The sequence below is a fragment of the Hydra vulgaris genome, chromosome 12 (assembly GCF_038396675.1).
Source record: "Hydra vulgaris chromosome 12, alternate assembly HydraT2T_AEP".
In the NCBI taxonomy this organism is placed as follows: Eukaryota; Metazoa; Cnidaria; class Hydrozoa; order Anthoathecata; family Hydridae; genus Hydra; species Hydra vulgaris.
The window spans coordinates 14,220,859-14,241,527 of NC_088931.1; the positions used below are offsets into that span (position 1 = coordinate 14,220,859).

General features: G+C 27.7%; 1 protein-coding gene across 2 annotated transcripts in view; it reads left to right on the forward strand.

The window, feature by feature from the left end:
- Positions 1 to 20,669, forward strand: part of LOC101240612 (serine/threonine-protein phosphatase 6 regulatory ankyrin repeat subunit B) — a 99,515-nt gene that overhangs the window by 49,157 nt on the left and 29,689 nt on the right. For both annotated transcript variants that reach the window (XM_065812271.1, XM_065812273.1), the window contains 5 exons: positions 660 to 761; positions 888 to 989; positions 6,181 to 6,381; positions 6,521 to 6,616; positions 10,600 to 10,632. In XM_065812271.1, the coding sequence (XP_065668343.1) occupies positions 660 to 761; positions 888 to 989; positions 6,181 to 6,381; positions 6,521 to 6,616; positions 10,600 to 10,632 (534 nt within the window). The remainder of the gene's footprint in view (positions 1 to 659; positions 762 to 887; positions 990 to 6,180; positions 6,382 to 6,520; positions 6,617 to 10,599; positions 10,633 to 20,669) is intronic.

The window sequence follows — 20,669 nt, forward strand, 5'->3', positions numbered from 1 at the left end:
TTTGACCCAATAGGCTTATTATAAAACATAGAAATGAGGTTGGCAAATTTTTTCCGACCTCGTTTTTATGTTTTGTAACAACTACAAAAAGTAATAGTTGTTACATCTGATGATTGCTGTTGAAAATAGTTATTTTATTGAAATATATGTAAATAATATATCAACTGTTTAGTTTTCACAATATTATTTGCTCTACCAATTATATAATACGCTGTATTGAGCACTCTTACTAGAAATATTAACTTTTACCAATATTTGTTAAAAAATTTTGCTAAACATTTATATATATATATATATATATATATATATAATATATATATATATATATATATATATATATATATATATATATATATATATATATATATATATATATATATATATATATATATATATATACATATATATATATATATATATATATATATATATATATATATATATATATATATATATATATATATATATATATGTGTGTATATGTATAAAAATATATTTTATCGAAATATTAAAAGTTTGATGTTTCATAAAAAGCATTTTTATTAAAAATAATTACTTTAAACACATTTAAAAAAATAATTTTGTACACTAATCTTTATGATCACTTAAAGTTTGTATTTAAAGGAAAATTTTTAAATCTTTAATATTTAAATTATTAGGATCTTGTTGCACCAATTCATCTTGCTGCTGAAAATAATCATTATGAAGTTGTAAAACTATATCTAGAGATGAACCATGAACTTCGTGAACTAGCAAACAAGGTTATTAAAACTTTAATTGAATCATTTTACACGAATTACATTTTTTAATGCTCTAAGCAATGCAGGTTGCTAATTAAGTTGCTAAGCAATGAAGGGTGATATCTAAAACAAACATGCTTTACTTAGGATGGTAACACATTTGTGCATGTTGCTGCAATCAAGGGAAGTCTTGAAGTAATGATGGCTGTATTAAAAGTTGATAAGATGATGGCATTATCTAAAAGCAGGGTATAAAGTATTTTTAGATTTATAATTTATTATTAATGTTTTATAATAAGATTGGCAAACTGTCTGGTATTTTTTGTTCCAAGAGCAGAATTTTGCAGTTTCGTCTTCCTGTCAACAAATGTGCTTCTTACATAACTTCGTGGATTCAGGCTGGCATGGAATCTTTTACTCCCTCTCGACAATTCCAGGTCAAGCCTCACTCTCCTCCTTGGTTTTCCTCACTCTGTGCTGCTGCGATTGCCAATCGAAACCGTTACTTCCATATTTATGAGCAAAACAATTCTCCAGAAAACAGACGTCTGTTTATTACTGCTAGAAACAATTGGAAAAAGGTTTTATCTAACGCCGAAACCCGCTATTCTCAGGTCATGAAATCTTGTATCTCATCTCAAAAATTAGGCTCTCGTGACTTCTGGAGAATCTTTAAAAATATCAATAATAAGGGCAAATCTATAGTTCCACCTCTCTTGTATGGTTCAGACTTTGTCACCTCACCTAAACACAAAACCGAATTGTTTGTTAAAAACTTTTCATCAATATCATCTCTTGATTCCACTAGTTGCGTTCTACCTGATATTGCCAACAAACAGGTTGATCCATTGCTTGACATTCATATGACTCCAGCATCTGTATCTAAAGTGATTTCCTGCCTAGACTCTTCTACTGCTTGTGGCCCGGACAACATACCTGTTATTGTCTTGCAGAAGTGTTCTCCGGAGCTGTCGTCTATACTCTTAAAACTATTCAACAAGTGCTTATCAGAGTCTTGTTTTCCAGCCTGCTGGAAAGCGGCATCTGTTATCCCTATCTTCAAAAATTCTGGAGAGCGATCTGATTCGTCTAACTACCGTCTCATAAGTCTTCTTCCTATCATAAGCAAGGTTTTTGAATCTTTAATTAACAAACACTTAATTTCTCATCTTGAATCTAATAACTTACTTTCTGACCATCAATATGGATTTCGATCTTCTCGTTCTACAGCTGATTTGCTAACAGTAATAACTGACAGGTTTTATCGTGCATTAGATGAAGGTGGAGAGGTTAAGGCCATCGCTCTTGACATTTCAAAAGCTTTTGATAAAGTTTGGCATGCTGGTCTTCTCCATAAGCTTTCTTCTTATGGTGTATCCAACAACATCTTTAAGATCATTGAATCTTTCCTTTCCAATCGTAGCATAAAAATTGTCCTCGATGGACAACACTCTTTTTCTTATTCTGCAACTTCAGGGGTTCCTCAAGGTTCTATTCTTGGCCCTATACTTTTTTTAATTTACATTAACGATCTTCCAGATATTCTCACATCTAAGGTGGCATTGTTTGCTGATGATACTACCATTTATTCTTATTGTGATAAGAAACCAACATCCTCTGATTGCTTAGAGGGGGCATTTGAGCTTGAAAAGGATCTAAAGATCCTTTTCAAGCTCAAATGCCCCCTCTAAGCAATGACTGGTGAACTTTAATTCAGATAAAACTCAATTTTTTTTCAGCCAATCGTTATCGCAATAATTTAGATCTTCCTATATTTATGAACGATGATCTACTCGATGAGTCACCTACTCTTTATCTTCTAGGATTAACTCTTACTTCAAATCTTTCTTGGAAACCATATATCAAATCAGTTGCAAAATTATCATCTGCTAAGGTTGCATCTCTTTATAGAGCTTGTCACTTTTTTACTTCGGATTCTATTCTCTATCTCTATAAATCTCAAATCCGGCCTTGTATGGAATACTGTTTCCATATGTGGGGCGGAGCTATTAATGATGCCCTTTCTCTTTTAGACAAGGTGCAAAAACGCATTGTAAACATAGTTGGACCTGCTCTTGCAGCCAACCTCCAACCGTAATGTTGCTTCTCTTTCTCTTTTCTACAAATACTATAATGGGCACTGCTCTAAAGAGCTAGCGTCTCTTGTGCCATCTACTAACATTCATTCTCGTGTTACTCGTCATTCAATTAGGTGTCATCCTTTTTCTGTGACTGTTCCTAAGTGCTCTAAAAACGCTTATTCGTCTAGTTTTTTTCCTTGAACATTAGTTCTTTGGAATTCGCTTCCTTCATCTTGCTTTCCTGATTCATATAATTTCCAATCTTTTAAGTTGTCCGTCAATCATTATCTTGCTCTACAATCTTCATCTTTTCTTTTTCAGTAACTTCCAACTTTAATTAGTGGCTGCTTGCAGCCTTGTTGGAAGCGAAGATGTATATATATATGTTAAAAAATTATAAAACATATATATTATAAAACTTTGTATATATAAATATGTGTGTGTGTGTGTGTGTGCGTATATATATATATATATATATATATATATATATATATATATATATATATATATATATATATATATATATATATATATATATACACACACAAGGGCAATTCTAGACCCTTTTTGGCAGTGTTGAACATATTTGGGCGATATTTGGGCACCGCCCAAATTCGGAAATTGAAGACCTTTTTTTTTTAATATGCGGTTTTTTCCTTTCAATCTTTGCTAATCTTTTCACCTTTGGCTAAGCAGATATATTCAGGGATTATCTTTTTCCAAATATATCCAGAATTCCTGATGTTTTTTTCAACTTTTAGTTTTTCTGGATTTTCAGAGAGTCTTCTATAAATACAAGTTTAAATAGATATTTTTGCAATGTATATAAGTTTTTTAACTTTTTAAGTCATTACCCCTAAACAAAAAGAAAAAATTTCAAAGAAATTGGAAAAGTCATTAATATAAAGTTAAATTGAGACAAATATGAGGGAAATAAACTCCGGACTTTTCTGAATTTTGTTTTTACAAAATGTTTTCAAGATTTCTTAAATATGACCTAGATGATCTCTATATTGTTTATCAGTTTTTTTTGTTCTTTACCATGACTTTGTAACATTATTGTGTTGTATGCAGTTTTGTATATATTTTCACTTTTAAAAAAACTTTATAAGTACTTTTATAAATATTTGCAGGCTGGGTTATTGATTATATAATATTTCATTTAATAATATTTTAATCTAACATTTAAGTCAAACATGTAGTATTCAAGTTTACAATCTTTTTTGTCTCTTGTAATATTTTTTTTTCAAAAGTTTTAACAAAAAAAATTATTGCTATAGTGATGTATATTGAGTATTGGAGCAGCTTTTGGATGACTCTCAACTATTTATTATTAGTAACTATATATAATCATTTAGTAAGTTCATTAGTGCATTCATTACTGCATTTGTTAACCTTCATTTAGTAAACTCATTTGTGGGTGTCTAAACTCATTAGTGGATGTCTTAACTCATTAGTGGGTGTCTAAATTCATTAGTGGGTGTCTTAATCAGCATTAAGTAATAAAGTTTAAGTAAAATTTCAATTTCTTATTTGGTCAATTAAAATTTTAGAAATTAAAATTTCAGTTTGTTATTTGGTCAGTTAAAGTGTAATTTAACCGGTATTTATTCAATGAATGAGTTTTTAGTAACTGATGATTTTAAAGCACATTCTTAAAAAACAGTTATTTATTTATGATCAGTATTATTATTTTTATTTACTTGAATTGAGTTGCTGGACCAAAAGTAAAAACCAAATCTTCCAATTTAAAACTTGCACAAATTACAACAATAAACAGTTGAAAAAACAGCAAGTTTTTACCCATACATACTACCTAAATGTGTTCTATATACAGGGTGATTTAATCAAAAGTATAAACTTTAAATTAACATAATTAATTTTTTGATTGCAAATACATTACATGCGATAGTACATTTTAAAGCTCATTAAAAAGGAAATTTAATGTTAATAATTTCAAAAAAATTAAAATAACAGCATAGCCATGAGATACGATATTCAAAAACGCATATTTTTAACAAAAAAATTGGTCGAGTTGAAGAGCGTAAGTCTGGTTCAGAGAGCTTATAGAAGTAAATTTAAGAACAGACCATGTCCAACGGCAACAGCTATCACAAAATTATCTAAAAAATTTGATACAACCTGAACAATACTTGATTTGCCACCAAAACCGAGGAATGAGCGAGACATTCGAATTAATGCCAGAAATAAGCTGAAAGTACTCTTCTTTGAAGATCCTACATTGATCGATCAGAAACATACATCGATCAGAAAAGCCTCAGTTGATGTTGAAATTTCATACAGCCTTTGCCGTGATATTCTTCTCAAAGATTTACAACTCAAACCGTATAAATACCAGAGTGCTCATCAACTATTGCCACTTGATTATGAAAAAAGGGTCATTTTTGCTCAATGGTGGCTGGACTTGAAAAAGGATGTTCACAAATGGTTGATCACTACTGATGAAGCCTATTTTTACCTTACTGAGTCGATCAACAAGCAAAATAACAGAATGTGGCTGAATGAGAGACCTGAGGATTGGATAGAGAAACGGTTGCACAATGCGAAAGTTTTGGTTTGGTGTGCCATTTCCTGCCGAAAAATCTACGGACCCTACTTTTTCGAAGGAACGATAAATCAGCACAATTACCTGGATATGCTTAAAAATTTTTTCTGGCCTAAACACTATAGAGTTGAGAGTCACAAAAAATACTACTTTCAACAAGATTTTCAACAAGGGCTTCTCCGCATTACTTTTCCGCATTACATTTCCGCAAGGGCTTCTCCGCATACTTTCAACAAGATTTCAACAAGTCTTCTCCGCATACGGCTAATATGGTTCAAGAGTGGTTACAAAGTAAATTTGGGGAGAAATTCATTACTAAGCAACAATGGCCTCCACGATCACCAGACCTCAATCCATGTGATTATTTCCTATGGGGTTATCTTAAGTCTAAAGTTTATAAGCCATTACCGAAGACTTTGGATGATTTAAAAGAGAACATCACAAGAGAAATCCAAAAAATAAACACTTCGGTTTGGAATCAACGTTTTTGAATTTTACAAAAAGATGTCATTTATTAATTGAAAAAAATGGAGGTCATATTGATAAAAAATAAAAAATTAATTCTTATCACTCAATTTCCTTTTAATTTATCTTTAAAATGATGTATCGGACTTAATAATCCGATTTGATCTACAATTTTTATTCAATTTTAAAGTTTATACTTTTGATTAAATCACCCTGTACTAAAATAGATTTAAAAGAATAAAAATTAAAAACTTTTAAATGGCACAAAAACTTTACAGTTTAATAGGTCTCTTTTAAAAAATCAATCATACCTTGTTTTAACTTATAGAATACTTTTCAAACTCCATTACATTTGTCAGCAATCTACAACCAAAGTGAAATAGTACAGTTGTTAATTAGTAAAGGTGTACCATTGTTTGATGAAGATAAAAATGGAATGACTGCACTTCATTTAGCAGCTCAGTATGGCTCTCGAAAAGTGATTGAAGCTCTTAGGGGAAAGATACCCTTTGATATTGTAAGCCAAAAGGTATGAATGTTATTGCAATAAAACTTATAGTTTAATTTATAATAATCTAATGATAAATAATTTAATGAAAATTTAATTTTGAATATTTTTAACATTTTATTTTATAAAACATTTATTTATTTACATTGCCTGCATAAAGACTGGTTTTACCCCATTGCATATAGCAGCAGAGTATGGTCAAAGCGCAAGTTTGGGTGAATTTTTGATGAAAATTCCTGGAGATATTCTTAGTCAAGTATTTTATGAAATTTAAATTAATCCTCTAATAATATTAATTATATATATATATATAAATATATATATTTATATTTATATATAAGTATATATATATATATATATATATATATATATATATATATATATATATATATATATATATATATATATATATATATATATATATATATATATGAAGACCTCAGTAGAAAAAACAGCAATGTCACATTTTTGAAATTTTTGAGTTATTATTGTTTTTAAAACAAGCATATTTTATTTTGTATTTTATTCTAATTACCAAGTGAAAAAACCAGTCCAGTCCTTAAAAAGAGAGTAAAATTAAATATATCCAAATGGAACAGTCGGCGATGTCAAGGGTTACATTTGGAAAAACCTGCGTTGTCCGAAGTTTTTATAGTTAACAAAACCACTTGATTCTTTAATAATGCAAGTATTGGTTGAATAAAAAGCCGTGGAAAAAAGTCAACAAAAAACAAAATGGCCTAATCTTATTGTGTAAGGGGGTCAAAGAGCACAATCAGCTATCGAAGTACCAATCTGCATTAATTGGAATTACAAAATTATTGCTACAACTGGTTAGTAAATAGTTAAAGACATTATTTATATTAATTTAAGTTATGAACTAAACTATTTATAATATTTATATATATATATATATATATATATATATATATATATATATATATATATATATATATATATATATGTATATATATATGTATATATATATATATATGTATATATATATATATGTATATATATATATGTATATATATATATGTATATATATATATGTATATATATATATGTATATATATATATATATATATATATATATATATATATATATATATATATATATATATATATATATATATATATATATATATATATATATATATATATATATATATATATATAGTCGTCTCATTATGCTATTGGAAAAACTAAAAAATTTACTTATCTGAAGATTTAAATATCTTTAAAATGTTTGAACATGCTTACCCAACTGTTAAAGTAGGATACAAAACATACAGAGTAGTTTTTAACAATAAATTTAACATTGGATTTGGCTTTCCACAAAAAGACACTTGTTTAGCTTGTGATGAATTCATTGGAAATATAAAACACACTGAGCAAGAGCTTTTAAATGCAGTTGGTGAAGATAATAACAAACTTAATAATAAAAAAAAAGATCTTAAAACAGAGCATGAATTTCACACAAGAAAAACTGCTGCATTTTATAACAGAAAGTCAAATGCAAAAAAATGAGCAAAAAACTCAGACTCATTTGAAGCTATTGCTTTTGATTTTCAGCAGAATTTACCATTGCCTAATAAATCAACTAATGATGTTACAGAGGTATTACCAAAGACAGCTTAGGTTTTTTTCATTTAATATACACATCCTATCCAGTGATGAAGTTTTTTTTTATACATACGATGAAACAACTGTAAAAAAAGGGAGTTGATGATGATTGCTCTATGCTTTATCATTTTATTATTATTCATCTTTCTGACACAGTTTTTTAATTACATTTTTTTTGCGATGGATGTGCAGGACAAAATAAAAATTAGACTGTGTTTTGTTTTTTGCATTGGATGGTTCACTTTCAAAAACATTTTAAAATGTATTAAAATGTCATTTCCTATACAATGTCATTCCTATATGGAGTGTGATCGTGACATGGCAAATGTTAATATAAAGGCTAATATTAAAATTCCTGAGGATTGGTGTCAGGTTCTTAAGAATTGCAGAAAAAAACCTTCACCTTTTAATGCTGTAAGTTTTTTCAATGTAATTTTTTTCAGATTTTCTGATTACTTGAAACAATAATATAAGTGCGCATGCCCGATAAAAACTCAACCAGTCAGAGAACTTGTCATTCAAGATATACACCCTGCACTGCTTTTCTTTTGTAACAACTGGAATGACAATACTGGAAATACTGCTTTGGTAAAACGTAGACAAATTAATCAAACAGAAACTGCACTCAATCTGTTTAATATGTATTCCTCAGTTCTACCAATAAGTACTGCCAAGTATAACGACAAGTTCTGAAGCGCCTATGTAAACCTGATAATCACAGTTTTTTTGATAATTTTGTTACTTTAAACACATGAACACAACATTCGGCATCAGAAGATTCAGATGATTAGAAAAATATATTTTAATTATTGTTGGATTTCTCATTAATTACATTTTGTGTTAAGATTTAACTTTATTAGAAAAAAAAATCTTTAACTCCACAATAGATGTTAACAAAAGGTAATAATTTCCCATAGACTTTTCAGCGGGATAACAAAAAGAAACTAACTAAAGAAACAGTAGGGTCATTTGTCTTTTGAAGGCCTTTACATTATTAGGAGCCCATTTTTTAAATATTATTTTGTTATTAAACAAAAAAAAAGAGCTAAAAATAGTATTTACGTCATTTAAAAATTCCAAGGAAAAAGTCAGTGATGTCCATTTATTGATAATGAACTTTAGTTTCCGAAAAAAACATTGAAAAAATATTTATTTTTTAATAAATAATCTGGTACAAATATAGTTAATCTATATATACCTATATAAAACTAAACTGCAGTGTATAAATAAAATTTTAAAGAACATTTTGAAATTTAAAAATTGATTTTCTCAAAATAAGAAAAATGTGACAACCCTGGTCTTTCCACTGAGGTCTTCATATATATATATATATATATATATATATATATATATATATATATATATATATATATATATATATATATATATATATATATATATATATATATATATATATATATATATATATATATATATACATATATATATATATATATATATATATTTATATATATATATATATGTATATATTTATATATATATATATATGTATATATTTATATATATATATATATGTATATATATGTGTATATATATATATATATATATATATATATATATATATATATATATATATATATATATATATATATATGTATATATATATGTATATAAGTCAGTCTACTATGTTTGGCTAACGCTTTTGCTTCAAGTCTTTTTCCAATTACCTACGCACACTAAAATCTTTTAGCTAGTGCTTAAAAAAACACAAGCACTTATTTTAATTACTTTTTTTTATAATAATTATTTTATTTAGAGTTTGAATTAAATGTTTGTTTTACTATTTTTATTTTTAATTATTTTATTTGGAATTCAAATAAAAAAAATTTTTTGCCATTTTTATTTTTAATTTTTTTTGTTTAGATTTAAATAAAATGTTTGTTTTGCTATTTTTGTTTTATTTATTTCATTTAGAGTTTATCATATGCATTTTTTTTGCCATTTTTTATTTAACTTTAGCAGCAAATAAAAACAAATTTTTGAAATTGTGGACACTAATAATGGACCTAATAATGACCATCCGACCAGCGCTTTTTCGTACATTGGCATTAAATTTCAATGTAGAAGACTGATATGTGTATATATATATGTGTGTGTGTATCCATGTGTATATATGTATATATGTATGTATGTATATATGTATTTATGTGTATATGTAGGGGAAAGTATGCACCCTTGATCTAGGGGGAAAAAACAAAAATTTACGAAAGACAAATTTATAAAACTATTTTAGTGTTTTCTATATTTATGGTTTTAATAAACTTTAAGAAAGAATATATATTTTTTTTATAGTCAATATTAGTTTTACAATTATCATTAACTTAGGAGAATGTTATTAACATAATGCTCCCTGGATTTTATGATCAAGGGTGCACGCTTTCCCCTATGTATGTTTGTATGTATGTCTGTATGTATGTATGTATGTATGTATGTATGTATGTATGTATGTATGTATGTATGTATGTATGTATGTATGTATGTATGTATATATGTATGTATGTATGTATGTATGAATGTATGTTTGTATGCATGTATGTATGTATCTAGTTACATAGGTATGAATGTATATAATTATTATTATTTATTATTTAGTGCCCATTTGGACTAAAGCCTTCTGAAACTGAGGTAAATTTTCATTTTTTGAGAACAGTCTTATATATGCGGTAGTAATGTCGTGGTAGAGCGCTCGCTTTATAAGCAAGAGGTTCCGAGTTCGATCTCCACCACGTTCCTGGTAGTACCGCGCTCAACTTGTTTCACCGCGCAGCGGCCTTGTTCGTCAAGGTTCGTGTTTCGGAGTTATAGAGTTGAGAGAGGGTTATAACCACAAGTAGCCTCCTCATCTGTAGTGGCCTTATCGGCCTTGGGGAGGTGAATTAACACAAAAAATATATATATATATATAAATTTATCACTAACAACCTTTTAAGTTGTTAATTAAAAATTTTATTAGACTAAATTTTGAGCCAAAGTTTTACAGATAAGAGCCATTGGGAAAAAAAGTAAAAAATTACATTACAGAACAGAAATAAGTAGATAAGCTCTTATATGTAAAGCTATTAATTTTTCAGGTTGTTAAATTACTAGTTAAAAAAACTAAAGTCATTTTTTATAGCTTTTAATTTATTTTTTTTTATTTTAAAAGAGAGTAATGCAAATGAGGCAGCACTTCTCTGTCAAACTATAATAATTTTTGATGTGTTGATTTTGCAATGAACAGTGAGAACAGGTGTTGTCATACATAAAGTATTATAAGTCATATTCAGGCTTTTTTTTTATAAATTCTGCTTAAAGCTGTTTGAGTTAAGCACGGTTTCTTATAAAGCTTTCTTACAGTTGTTGTAATTTTAAAGTTTTCTTGCATGTCTCCTGCTTCTAAGAAAAAATTAATTATAGTTTTCAAATATGTAATTACAACTCATAAACAAAACAATGATCAAGAAAATTATTTATTACAAATAAAGAAAATATTTTTGTTTAGCCAGGTCATTGAGTATGGCTAAGTTACTTTTTAAAAAAGCACAATATAATAATGTCATTTTGCCAGCTCTTTTTCTATTAACTACACCGCATACACTAAAAAACCTTCAACATATGCAGAGGATGTCGGTATATTGTAAAACATAAGACACAAATTATAAAGATAAGATAATTCTTTTCTTTTATCAAACCAAAATGCATTATACTGAATTTTGTTGGTAAAAGTATGGTTTCTTAAAATCTTTATAAAGTTATCTCTTTCTTTGTTAGCTAAGTGCTCAATGCTGAGTTGTTGTTTTTTTGTTATATTCCGCCTTATCTAATTCTATGCTTTGATAAAACTAATCAAAGGCTTCATCGTTAGGCACACTTTTTTGAGTGAACTATTTTTAAGTGACTATTTTTAGCATTTGCAGTCAGATCATTTTTTCACTTTTTTTATTAAATTCAATCGTCAAGTTTACTAATGAGCTTAGGCATAAATTGGCTGTGGCTTTAGCTATCGGTCTTTGATACCAGAGGTAAACTTTAGAAACATTTAAAACTGCAGCAGCTGCATAAGCACCAAAATTAAGCTCATGATCAAACTGTTTTTTTACATTTTTTATCAACAATTCACAAAAAATTTTCTTTTTTTTTATCTTTTTTACGCTATTTTTCTGATTCAAAAGTGTAAATCTATATACTGGGAGCATCATTGATAAATAGAATTCAATCTCTGCTTAAGTAAATGGACATTTTACTGTTTCAAAACAATTTTTTTGATATGCTTTGTAAAAACAAATCAACATTAAAAAGCTTGATGACCAACAAGTTAAATTTTTGTTTCTTAATCTTTATTGTTATAATTGAAATATTCTAGCAATTTTAATTGTCTGATGAGTCTGTTTAGCAAATGAACAAAGCAATGACAAAACAGTTTTAATTGTTTGCCTCACAGTTATATGTATAGAAATATTAAATTTGTGGTTTGCGCATGCAAATCAAGAGACTGCTGCTGAGTTCAAACTCTAATTGATCTTTAATACTATGATCCCCAAATTCAAAATTTTCAGCATCATCAACTCCGGGAGCATCAACCTCAGCATCAACCTCATTAGATAGCTCGCTTAATTAAATATCATTTTGAATTAGATCTATTTCTTTTGTAAGCAATTTGTTTATTTCAGGATCAATTTTATTTTCAGTTGAATCTTTTAGTTCCTTGTCATTCTCTTTGCTATTATCATTTTTAAGCAAGTCTTCCCAAAAATCTTCTTCAATCCAATTACCGATTTCTAAGTCTGAATTTAACATTTGAGGAAAAGCTCTAAGAAAAGCTTTACCATCATTGCTCACATAACCATCAACTTTAGATTTATCGAAATCATATTGATTTAATATTTGTTCCAAAATTAATATAAAATTTTCAGCATTACGTGGGCCATTCATTCATTGAAGACCAAGAACTATTAGTTTTTTATTGAAATTGGCAAAAGTAACCTGGCAACATAAGGCAAAAAAATCAGCTATTTGACGGCTATCCCAGATGTCAGGTATTAATGTAACCGTTTTGGCATTTCTAAGGTGGTTCATGATTGGTTTTTTTATCTTTCCAACTACCTTAGGAAAAATATTATTGACAAAAGACTCCTCACATGGTAAATGAATTTTCCGATGCTCTAAAAGTCTTTTTAGATTCAAGTTACCCAGCTCTTGGGTAGCCATATTGGATGATATTACATTTTTAGTTAGATCTAGGATATCGTCATTTAAACATGAATCATCTTTGTTATCAAGACTTATATCATCATAAGCTTTTTTCCAAGCCATAAAATCTTCTTTGCCGTTACATTGTCACAATGAAATTTTTTTAAGCATTTTAATTCAACATTATTTGTGTTGAATTAAAATGCTTAAAAAATTAACCACTTATACCAAGTGGCTCATATAGTAGCAATAAATGCAGGTAAACTGTAGTTTTTCTTTCTTTCCAGGCCTAGAATCGATTTCTATTTGGCAATGAAAAAAGTTCAAAACTGAATTGTAAATTTTTTCAGTGTCAACGAATTTTAAAATTTTACGTTGAAACATTTTAAGTTGTGTCAAATTGAGCTTGAAAAGAGCAGCTTGAAAAACGTTATTCAAAGTAGCCATCATTATTTAAAACATTCAATGCAAATTACTCCCTAGAGGCTTGAAGATGTGATTTTTAACACACAAAACCAAAAGAATTTGTTTTAAAATATTGCTAGGGAATTAATTCTTTTTTTGGTTATGAATTGAAAGTACATTTTTGAAAACTATAATTGATTTTTTTATTCCTTTTTTTATTTTGAAGCAATATTATTTCTGTTTGAAATTTAATAAAATGAAAAAATAAATTACTTTAAAGGCAAAATTCTATTTTACACTTAAAAAAATTGTGTATTTTTGCATAAAATACTCAAAAAGAATACGTATGATGAGTTGCGTATTGAGTAATCTACTCAACAAAAATGGATTTGATAAGTTGCGTGCTGAGTATTATACTCAAAAAAAAGTGTATGTTTGCATATTGAATATGATGTGATATTATGTATGTTGCGTATTGAGTATGATGTGAGTATTATACTCAATACGCAATACGCAAAAAAAAGTGCATTCTGATGTATGATATATATGTATGTATGTTTATATATAAATATACATACATATATTTATTTATTTTATAATATATAAATATATATGTATACATATATATATATATATATATATATATATATATATATATATATATATATATATATATATAGTAGTGTAGGTCGATTTTGGCCTGTAAGTACCACTAAACAATATAAAGTTGGATATTTATATGTAAGTAACAAAAATAGCAAACTTAAGTGTTTTAACTGATTATTTTTTTGCGGAATTTCGATGGAGTTAGTGGATTTGCATACTTCGTAAACTACTTTTCACTGTTTTATATACTACTTTTGACTGTTTTATTTTTCTTCGTTTTTTAAAGCATGCATTTATTGTATTTTGTTTGTAAACAATTTTTAACTTCGTTGTTTCGGAATCTTTAGTTAAGTCTCTAACTGCTCTTAATTTAAAATGCCAAAAAAATCAAATTTATAAGTGGCTAATAAATATTTCTTAAAATATAATTTTCGATTCGCCTGAGTCTATACAACTAGATTTACATGCTTAACTGGTTCATATTTTATAAAAGTTACTTTTGTAGAATGATATAATGTAGTTAAAATAGATTAAAGTGAACAATAAGCACGTTTTACTAATTGTATTAATATTATTATCAAGTAAGTTATTACTTTGTGCAAATTTTAAATAGTTTAATACTTTAATAAATTGTTATTAATTTCTTTCAAATAATTTATGTGTATCGTAATAATAATGCAAACAAAGTTAGTTTTAGAAAATAAAAAATGCCAAAAATAAAAAAAAGGTGGTTGACCTTATGATTTATTACAACGGATCCAAACACATACAGACAATTGATTCAATTTTTATTACTTCCTAGATTGTTCTGACATTAAGCCAAACTTTTGGGCAATTGTTAAGCGTATTCATGTATTTTAAAATCTATATGGTTATCTGTAAATCCACGATTATTTTTAATAAATAATAAGTCTATTGAAACAAAAGTTAAAAATCTATTTGCGACTGTAAAAAACATAAACCGCAAACACGCTAAATATCAAATGAAACCTGGATTCTAAACTAGATAAACTTTTTGACAAATCTGCTTGTTGCTGTTCATTGGATATTGTGTCATGTAACAATGTTTATGTAAAGTGCAAAAAAGAAAAATGCAAAATGGAACACATTATTTGCATATGCCCTAAAGAAGCAAAGTCCCAATAGAAGAAAGAGCTTATATACAAGACCAGCATTTAAAAATAGGACCAAAGGGCTATTTCAGATGTCTTCAGTAGAAACATCTGCTTTAAAACAAAACAATAGGATTAAACAGAAGGAAGGAAATATATCGCATCACAAATATATTAATAATGATCTCCCAAGTTTATTACCAGATCCCCCAGAATGTATATCTAAAATAATAAAATCTCAGGTATTTTTATTTGTGTGGCTTTAAAATTTTTATTTGTTTAGTATATAATTAACACTTATTAATATTAAAATCACTTATCATAAGTATTTTTAATATTTTACTTAAGGAACAGGATGAATGGAAACCAAGTAAAAGAACTCAGGCAGATTATAGTATTCGAAAGTTTCCAAGATATGCAATGGAGCTGGTCAGAGGCGGATGTTCTTCAAATCTCGGCACAGGTCTTGGAAACGCCTTACTCCATGATATCAAGCATCTATTGTTACCGAAATTTCACATCAATAATATTCTAACAGATAAGTGTAAATTAGACAGAGCTCAAAAGTCAAAAGTAAAAGTAATTTCAAAAAATGCAGATTCAGAAGAGAAGACACAACTATTTTGCATTGGTTTAAATGGAAAGGTAGATAAGAACATGAAAATGTACTTAAAAGCAAATAGTTCTGAAGGAAAAAATTTCATAACAAAATGTGTTGCTGCAAAGCATCACCTTACTTTTACACATGAGGGTGGCAAATCTCACAGGATCTGCTTGACACACAGAACAATACCCGTTGTTAGTGCTACTGGGGATGTTCTTGCTCTTGAGATATTTAGTGTACTTGAAAAATATGACAGCCTGCAGAGCATCCGTGCTATTCTTTTAAACAATACTGCATCAAACACAGGTTAGAGGAGTGGCTTGGTGATTAATCTAGAAGAGTAGATAGGAAGGAAACTTCCCACAATATGTTGTAGCCTTTACCAGAATGAACTCCCACTAAAAGCCCTTTTTAAAAAGTTTGATGGAAAAACAACCGGTTTACAAAATTTTAATGGACCAATTGGGAATAGATGCTCTGAAGAAATTCATAGACAACCTCAAGTAGAGTTTAAAGTAATTCAAACTTCTATCACTGAAGGATCTATTTCAGATGAGATATTAAAAGATATTAGCCATGATCTAAGGCTTCTTTACAAATATTGTAAAAGTATTGGATTAGGTAAAGTGGATGACAAATGGGCTAATTGTAAAATAGATCCACTGAATCATGCTTGATGGTTAACCCTTTCTATACGAATTCTTTGTTTATACACTCGAGATTCAATTGATTAATCGTTTATACGATTAATCAATTGAATCTCATTAAGTTTGATGATGTAAAAAGAATTGTAAAAAAAAACCTTCAAGGTAATGCTTTCTGTTTGATACCTGCAAATTTTTTCTACGCAATAGTTAAAAATGATGATGAGCACATCAGGACTCTCAAATTTGAGACAATACTAAATCTCAGAAAACAGTAAACTTTTTTAAAATTAGTTTTTCTATTTATAATTTATCAGGCAGCTGTATAAAAAGCTTTTTTAAAAAATGTACTTTGCTGTATTTTATAATATTAAGTTTTTTTTGTTTTTAACAAGTTTTTTGGAAGTAATGATATTTTTATTTTTAAAAACAAAAGCAGTTATGGAATAGAAAAGAAAAACCCTTAACTAAATTGGAATGCTACGAGTTGGATATCTCTTATTGATATTTCTGATCTTGCTTATATTAAAATGGAGCCACTAACTACAAAAGAATTTTCTGATGAAAATATTTACACATTTATTAAAAAATAAGATAAAGCCTAACATTCAAGACCTCCCCTCTCATTCCCAGAGCGTTAAGAGATGTGTCAAATTAGTTTCTGAAGCTTCTAACACCGTATATGGTTTGAAGCTAGGCATAAATCTATACTAACAAAACTACTTAGCAGAAAAATGCTTCAAATATTTTTGTCAAAGGGACAATATTTTCAGTCGTGCAATGACTTATTTGCTTAACTTGCTTGTTACATTCTTGAAATAATTTTTTTTAGTTTTATATTGCTTTTTAAGTGACTTATTAAACTAATAATAATTATTTATTGGATTTTATTGAGCATTTAATTAGATAATCAATGTAACACGGCAAGTAAAAAGTTTATACTTAAATATTAATTGGACTTGTGACATTTTTGCTTAATAAAACGAAACGATAAACCATATCAATAATTTTAATTACAAATATTTGATTTACAAAATATTCTTTGATTAAAATTTGGTCTGAATGTATTGAAAAGTATAAAACGACAAGCAAAAAGTTTTGCTATTTTTATATATGTTGATGAGGGTACTTTTAAATTTTGATCACTAATCCGCAAACCATCGTTTGTCTAAACACCTTCAACTTTTTTTTTTTATACACATAAATATATATATATATATATATATATATATATATATATATATATATATAAATATATATATATATGTGTATATATATATATATATATATATATATATATATATATATATATATATATATATATATATATATATATATATATATATATATATATATATATAAATTAGTAGAAAATCACTTAAAAAAAATTTTTCTCATTTTACACTGTGTTTCATCAATAAAGACTCATCAGAAATGAAAAATCAAATTAATAAAACTTTAATTTATACCAAAAATTAAATTACAGGAAGTTGCAAATGTCTTAACTACTGTAAATTTTCACACATTTGTGGAATTTGCTGACACTATTATAAAAAGAATTCTTTGGAAATGATTACTTTTTAAAAAAAGGGAGACTTAATGTAACTATTATTTGAGCTTATTTATTTTTATAGTTTTTTAGGAGAAACTTATTTTCGTATAAAAAACGTGGAAAAAACGTTTTCGTGGAAAAAACGTTTTGCCAATCATTAGCAATCTTTTAAAAATAAAAAGTATTCAAAAGACACCATGCTATCAAAATATATATGGGAATTAAAAGATAAAAATATTGATGATTTTATACTGAATTGGTCCACCCTTAAAACAGCGCCTGCATATAACAATATTTCCAAAAAATGTATACTATGCCTTCAAGAAAAATTTGAAACAATTACACACGCAAACCAAGAATGTTTATTTAACAAAAAATTGGAATTAATTTCTAAATGCAGGCACGAAAATAAGTTTCTCCTTAAAAAAGTATAAGAATAAATGAGCTCAAATAATAGTTACATTGAGTCTCCCCTTTTTTAAAAAATATATTTTTCTAAAAAAGCATAAGTAATCATTTCCAAAGAATTCTTTTTTATAATAGTGTCAGCAAATTCCACAAATGTGTAAAAATTTACAGTAGTTAAGACATTTGCGACTTGTAATTTAATTTTTGGTGTAAATTATAATTTTATTAATTTGATCGTTCATTTCTGATGAGTCTTTATTGATGAAACACGGTGTAAAATGAGAAAAAATTTTGTTAAGTAATTTTCTACTAATTTATAATTGCTCTGTTCTTTTAAGAACATTGAGCACTATTATGTAGAACACATTTTAAAGTTGTTTAAATATATATGTATATATATATATATATATATATATATATATATATGATTTTAGTGTAGACATCGTGTATAAGAGTGTATGTTATATTAATGTTAGTGTATGTTATAATATATATATATATATATATATATATATATATATCTATATATATATATATCTATATCTATATATTAGGGTGGTCCTTATTTTCGAAAGTTCATATTTTTTCAAAATTATTTGTAATTTTGTTCAGTTACACCAAAACATTAAAAATACAAAATTTCAGCTCAATCCGATAATATTAACACGTGCCACATTGGCCTTAAAGTTTCATGCATCTGACTTTCTAACATGCTATGACGATGCTATGCGCAACTAACCACCAAGTGCATTCTGAATTCGCTACAAGCGCAACTACAAGTCTCTACAAGTCAATTTTTTTTTTACATATTATTTGTTCAATGCTACATTCGTTTTAGTTTCGTACATGAAGTGCATAAGAAAAGACGTGCTATATAAGTCATTGATAAAAGTGCTAAAATGTCCACTTTTCGGAAAAATATTTATCTAGTTGGAGTGATGAAAAATCAAATCTGCGGTAGTAAATTACCATGTAAACGAGATGTTTTGAGTGTACTTTTTTATAACACGAGTGGTAAATTTAAATCTTAATGACAGCAGTGCTTTAGTTATTGATGAATTGGTTGTTTTTTGGAAAAAAGCAAAAATCCCAGTTCAAAACTGTTCAAACTGTATTTCGAAATTAAAATCTTTGTACGATAATGTCAGAAATTTAGAAAAATCTAAAAATAGAGATACTGAACGGCAGATAGAAAAAGAAAATGATTTTAAAGAAGATTTAGACAACCTTTTTGATTTTGCCACCTTAAATGCGTTAAATGAGATTAAAATTGCCGAAGATAGAGAATTTTTAATTAAGCAAAGGGAGAAAGGTAGAGTAGGTTGTATGTTGGGAGTAGATATCAAATTATTACATAAGGAAAAGCGAAAAGAAGAAGGCACGGCTGCAGAGTTGAAAAGAAAAGAAGATTTGTTGGAAAATTCTAGTTGTTCGATTGCATATTTTGAAATGGAATATAAAGAAAATGAAGATTCACAGAAAAAAGTGATAAATCAAGACAACAGTGAAGATGACACATATTTAATATCGGAATCTGAACAGGGTCCATCTTCAAACAAGAGAGGACGAAAGATGTTAATGACACCTCGCCTGGCCACTGCCTTGGACAAATGTAAAGTGAGTGACAGGGATGCAATGCATATTATTTCTGCCGTCCTAGAAGCTCTTAATATAGATATCACCGAGTTTGTTCTCAATAGATCGTCTATCAAAAGAAATAGAGAGATTTTGCGGAAAATAAAATATTCATCAATAAAATCGGTAGGAAATGATGCAAATTTTATTGAAGTGCATTGGGATTCCAAATTATTTCCTGATATCACAAAAAATGAGAAAATTGATCGGCTTCCTGTGATCGCGGTTGGTTTAGATTTTGAACAATTATTAGGAGTACCTGGAATTGCATCATCAGGAGGATTGGAAGTTTGCTCTGCTGTGTTCCATATCACTGATGAATGGAATTTAACCGAAAAAATTCAAGCCTTTTGTTTTGATACTACAGCATCAAACACTGGACGTATAAAAGGAGCTGCAGTTCTGCTTCAACAAAGGTTAGGGCAAGATATTTTGTGGCTTCCATGCCGACACCATATATTTGAGGTCGTTTTGGCTGGTGTATTTACGAGGACAAAAGCAATTGTAGCATCCGGCCCTGAAATTGC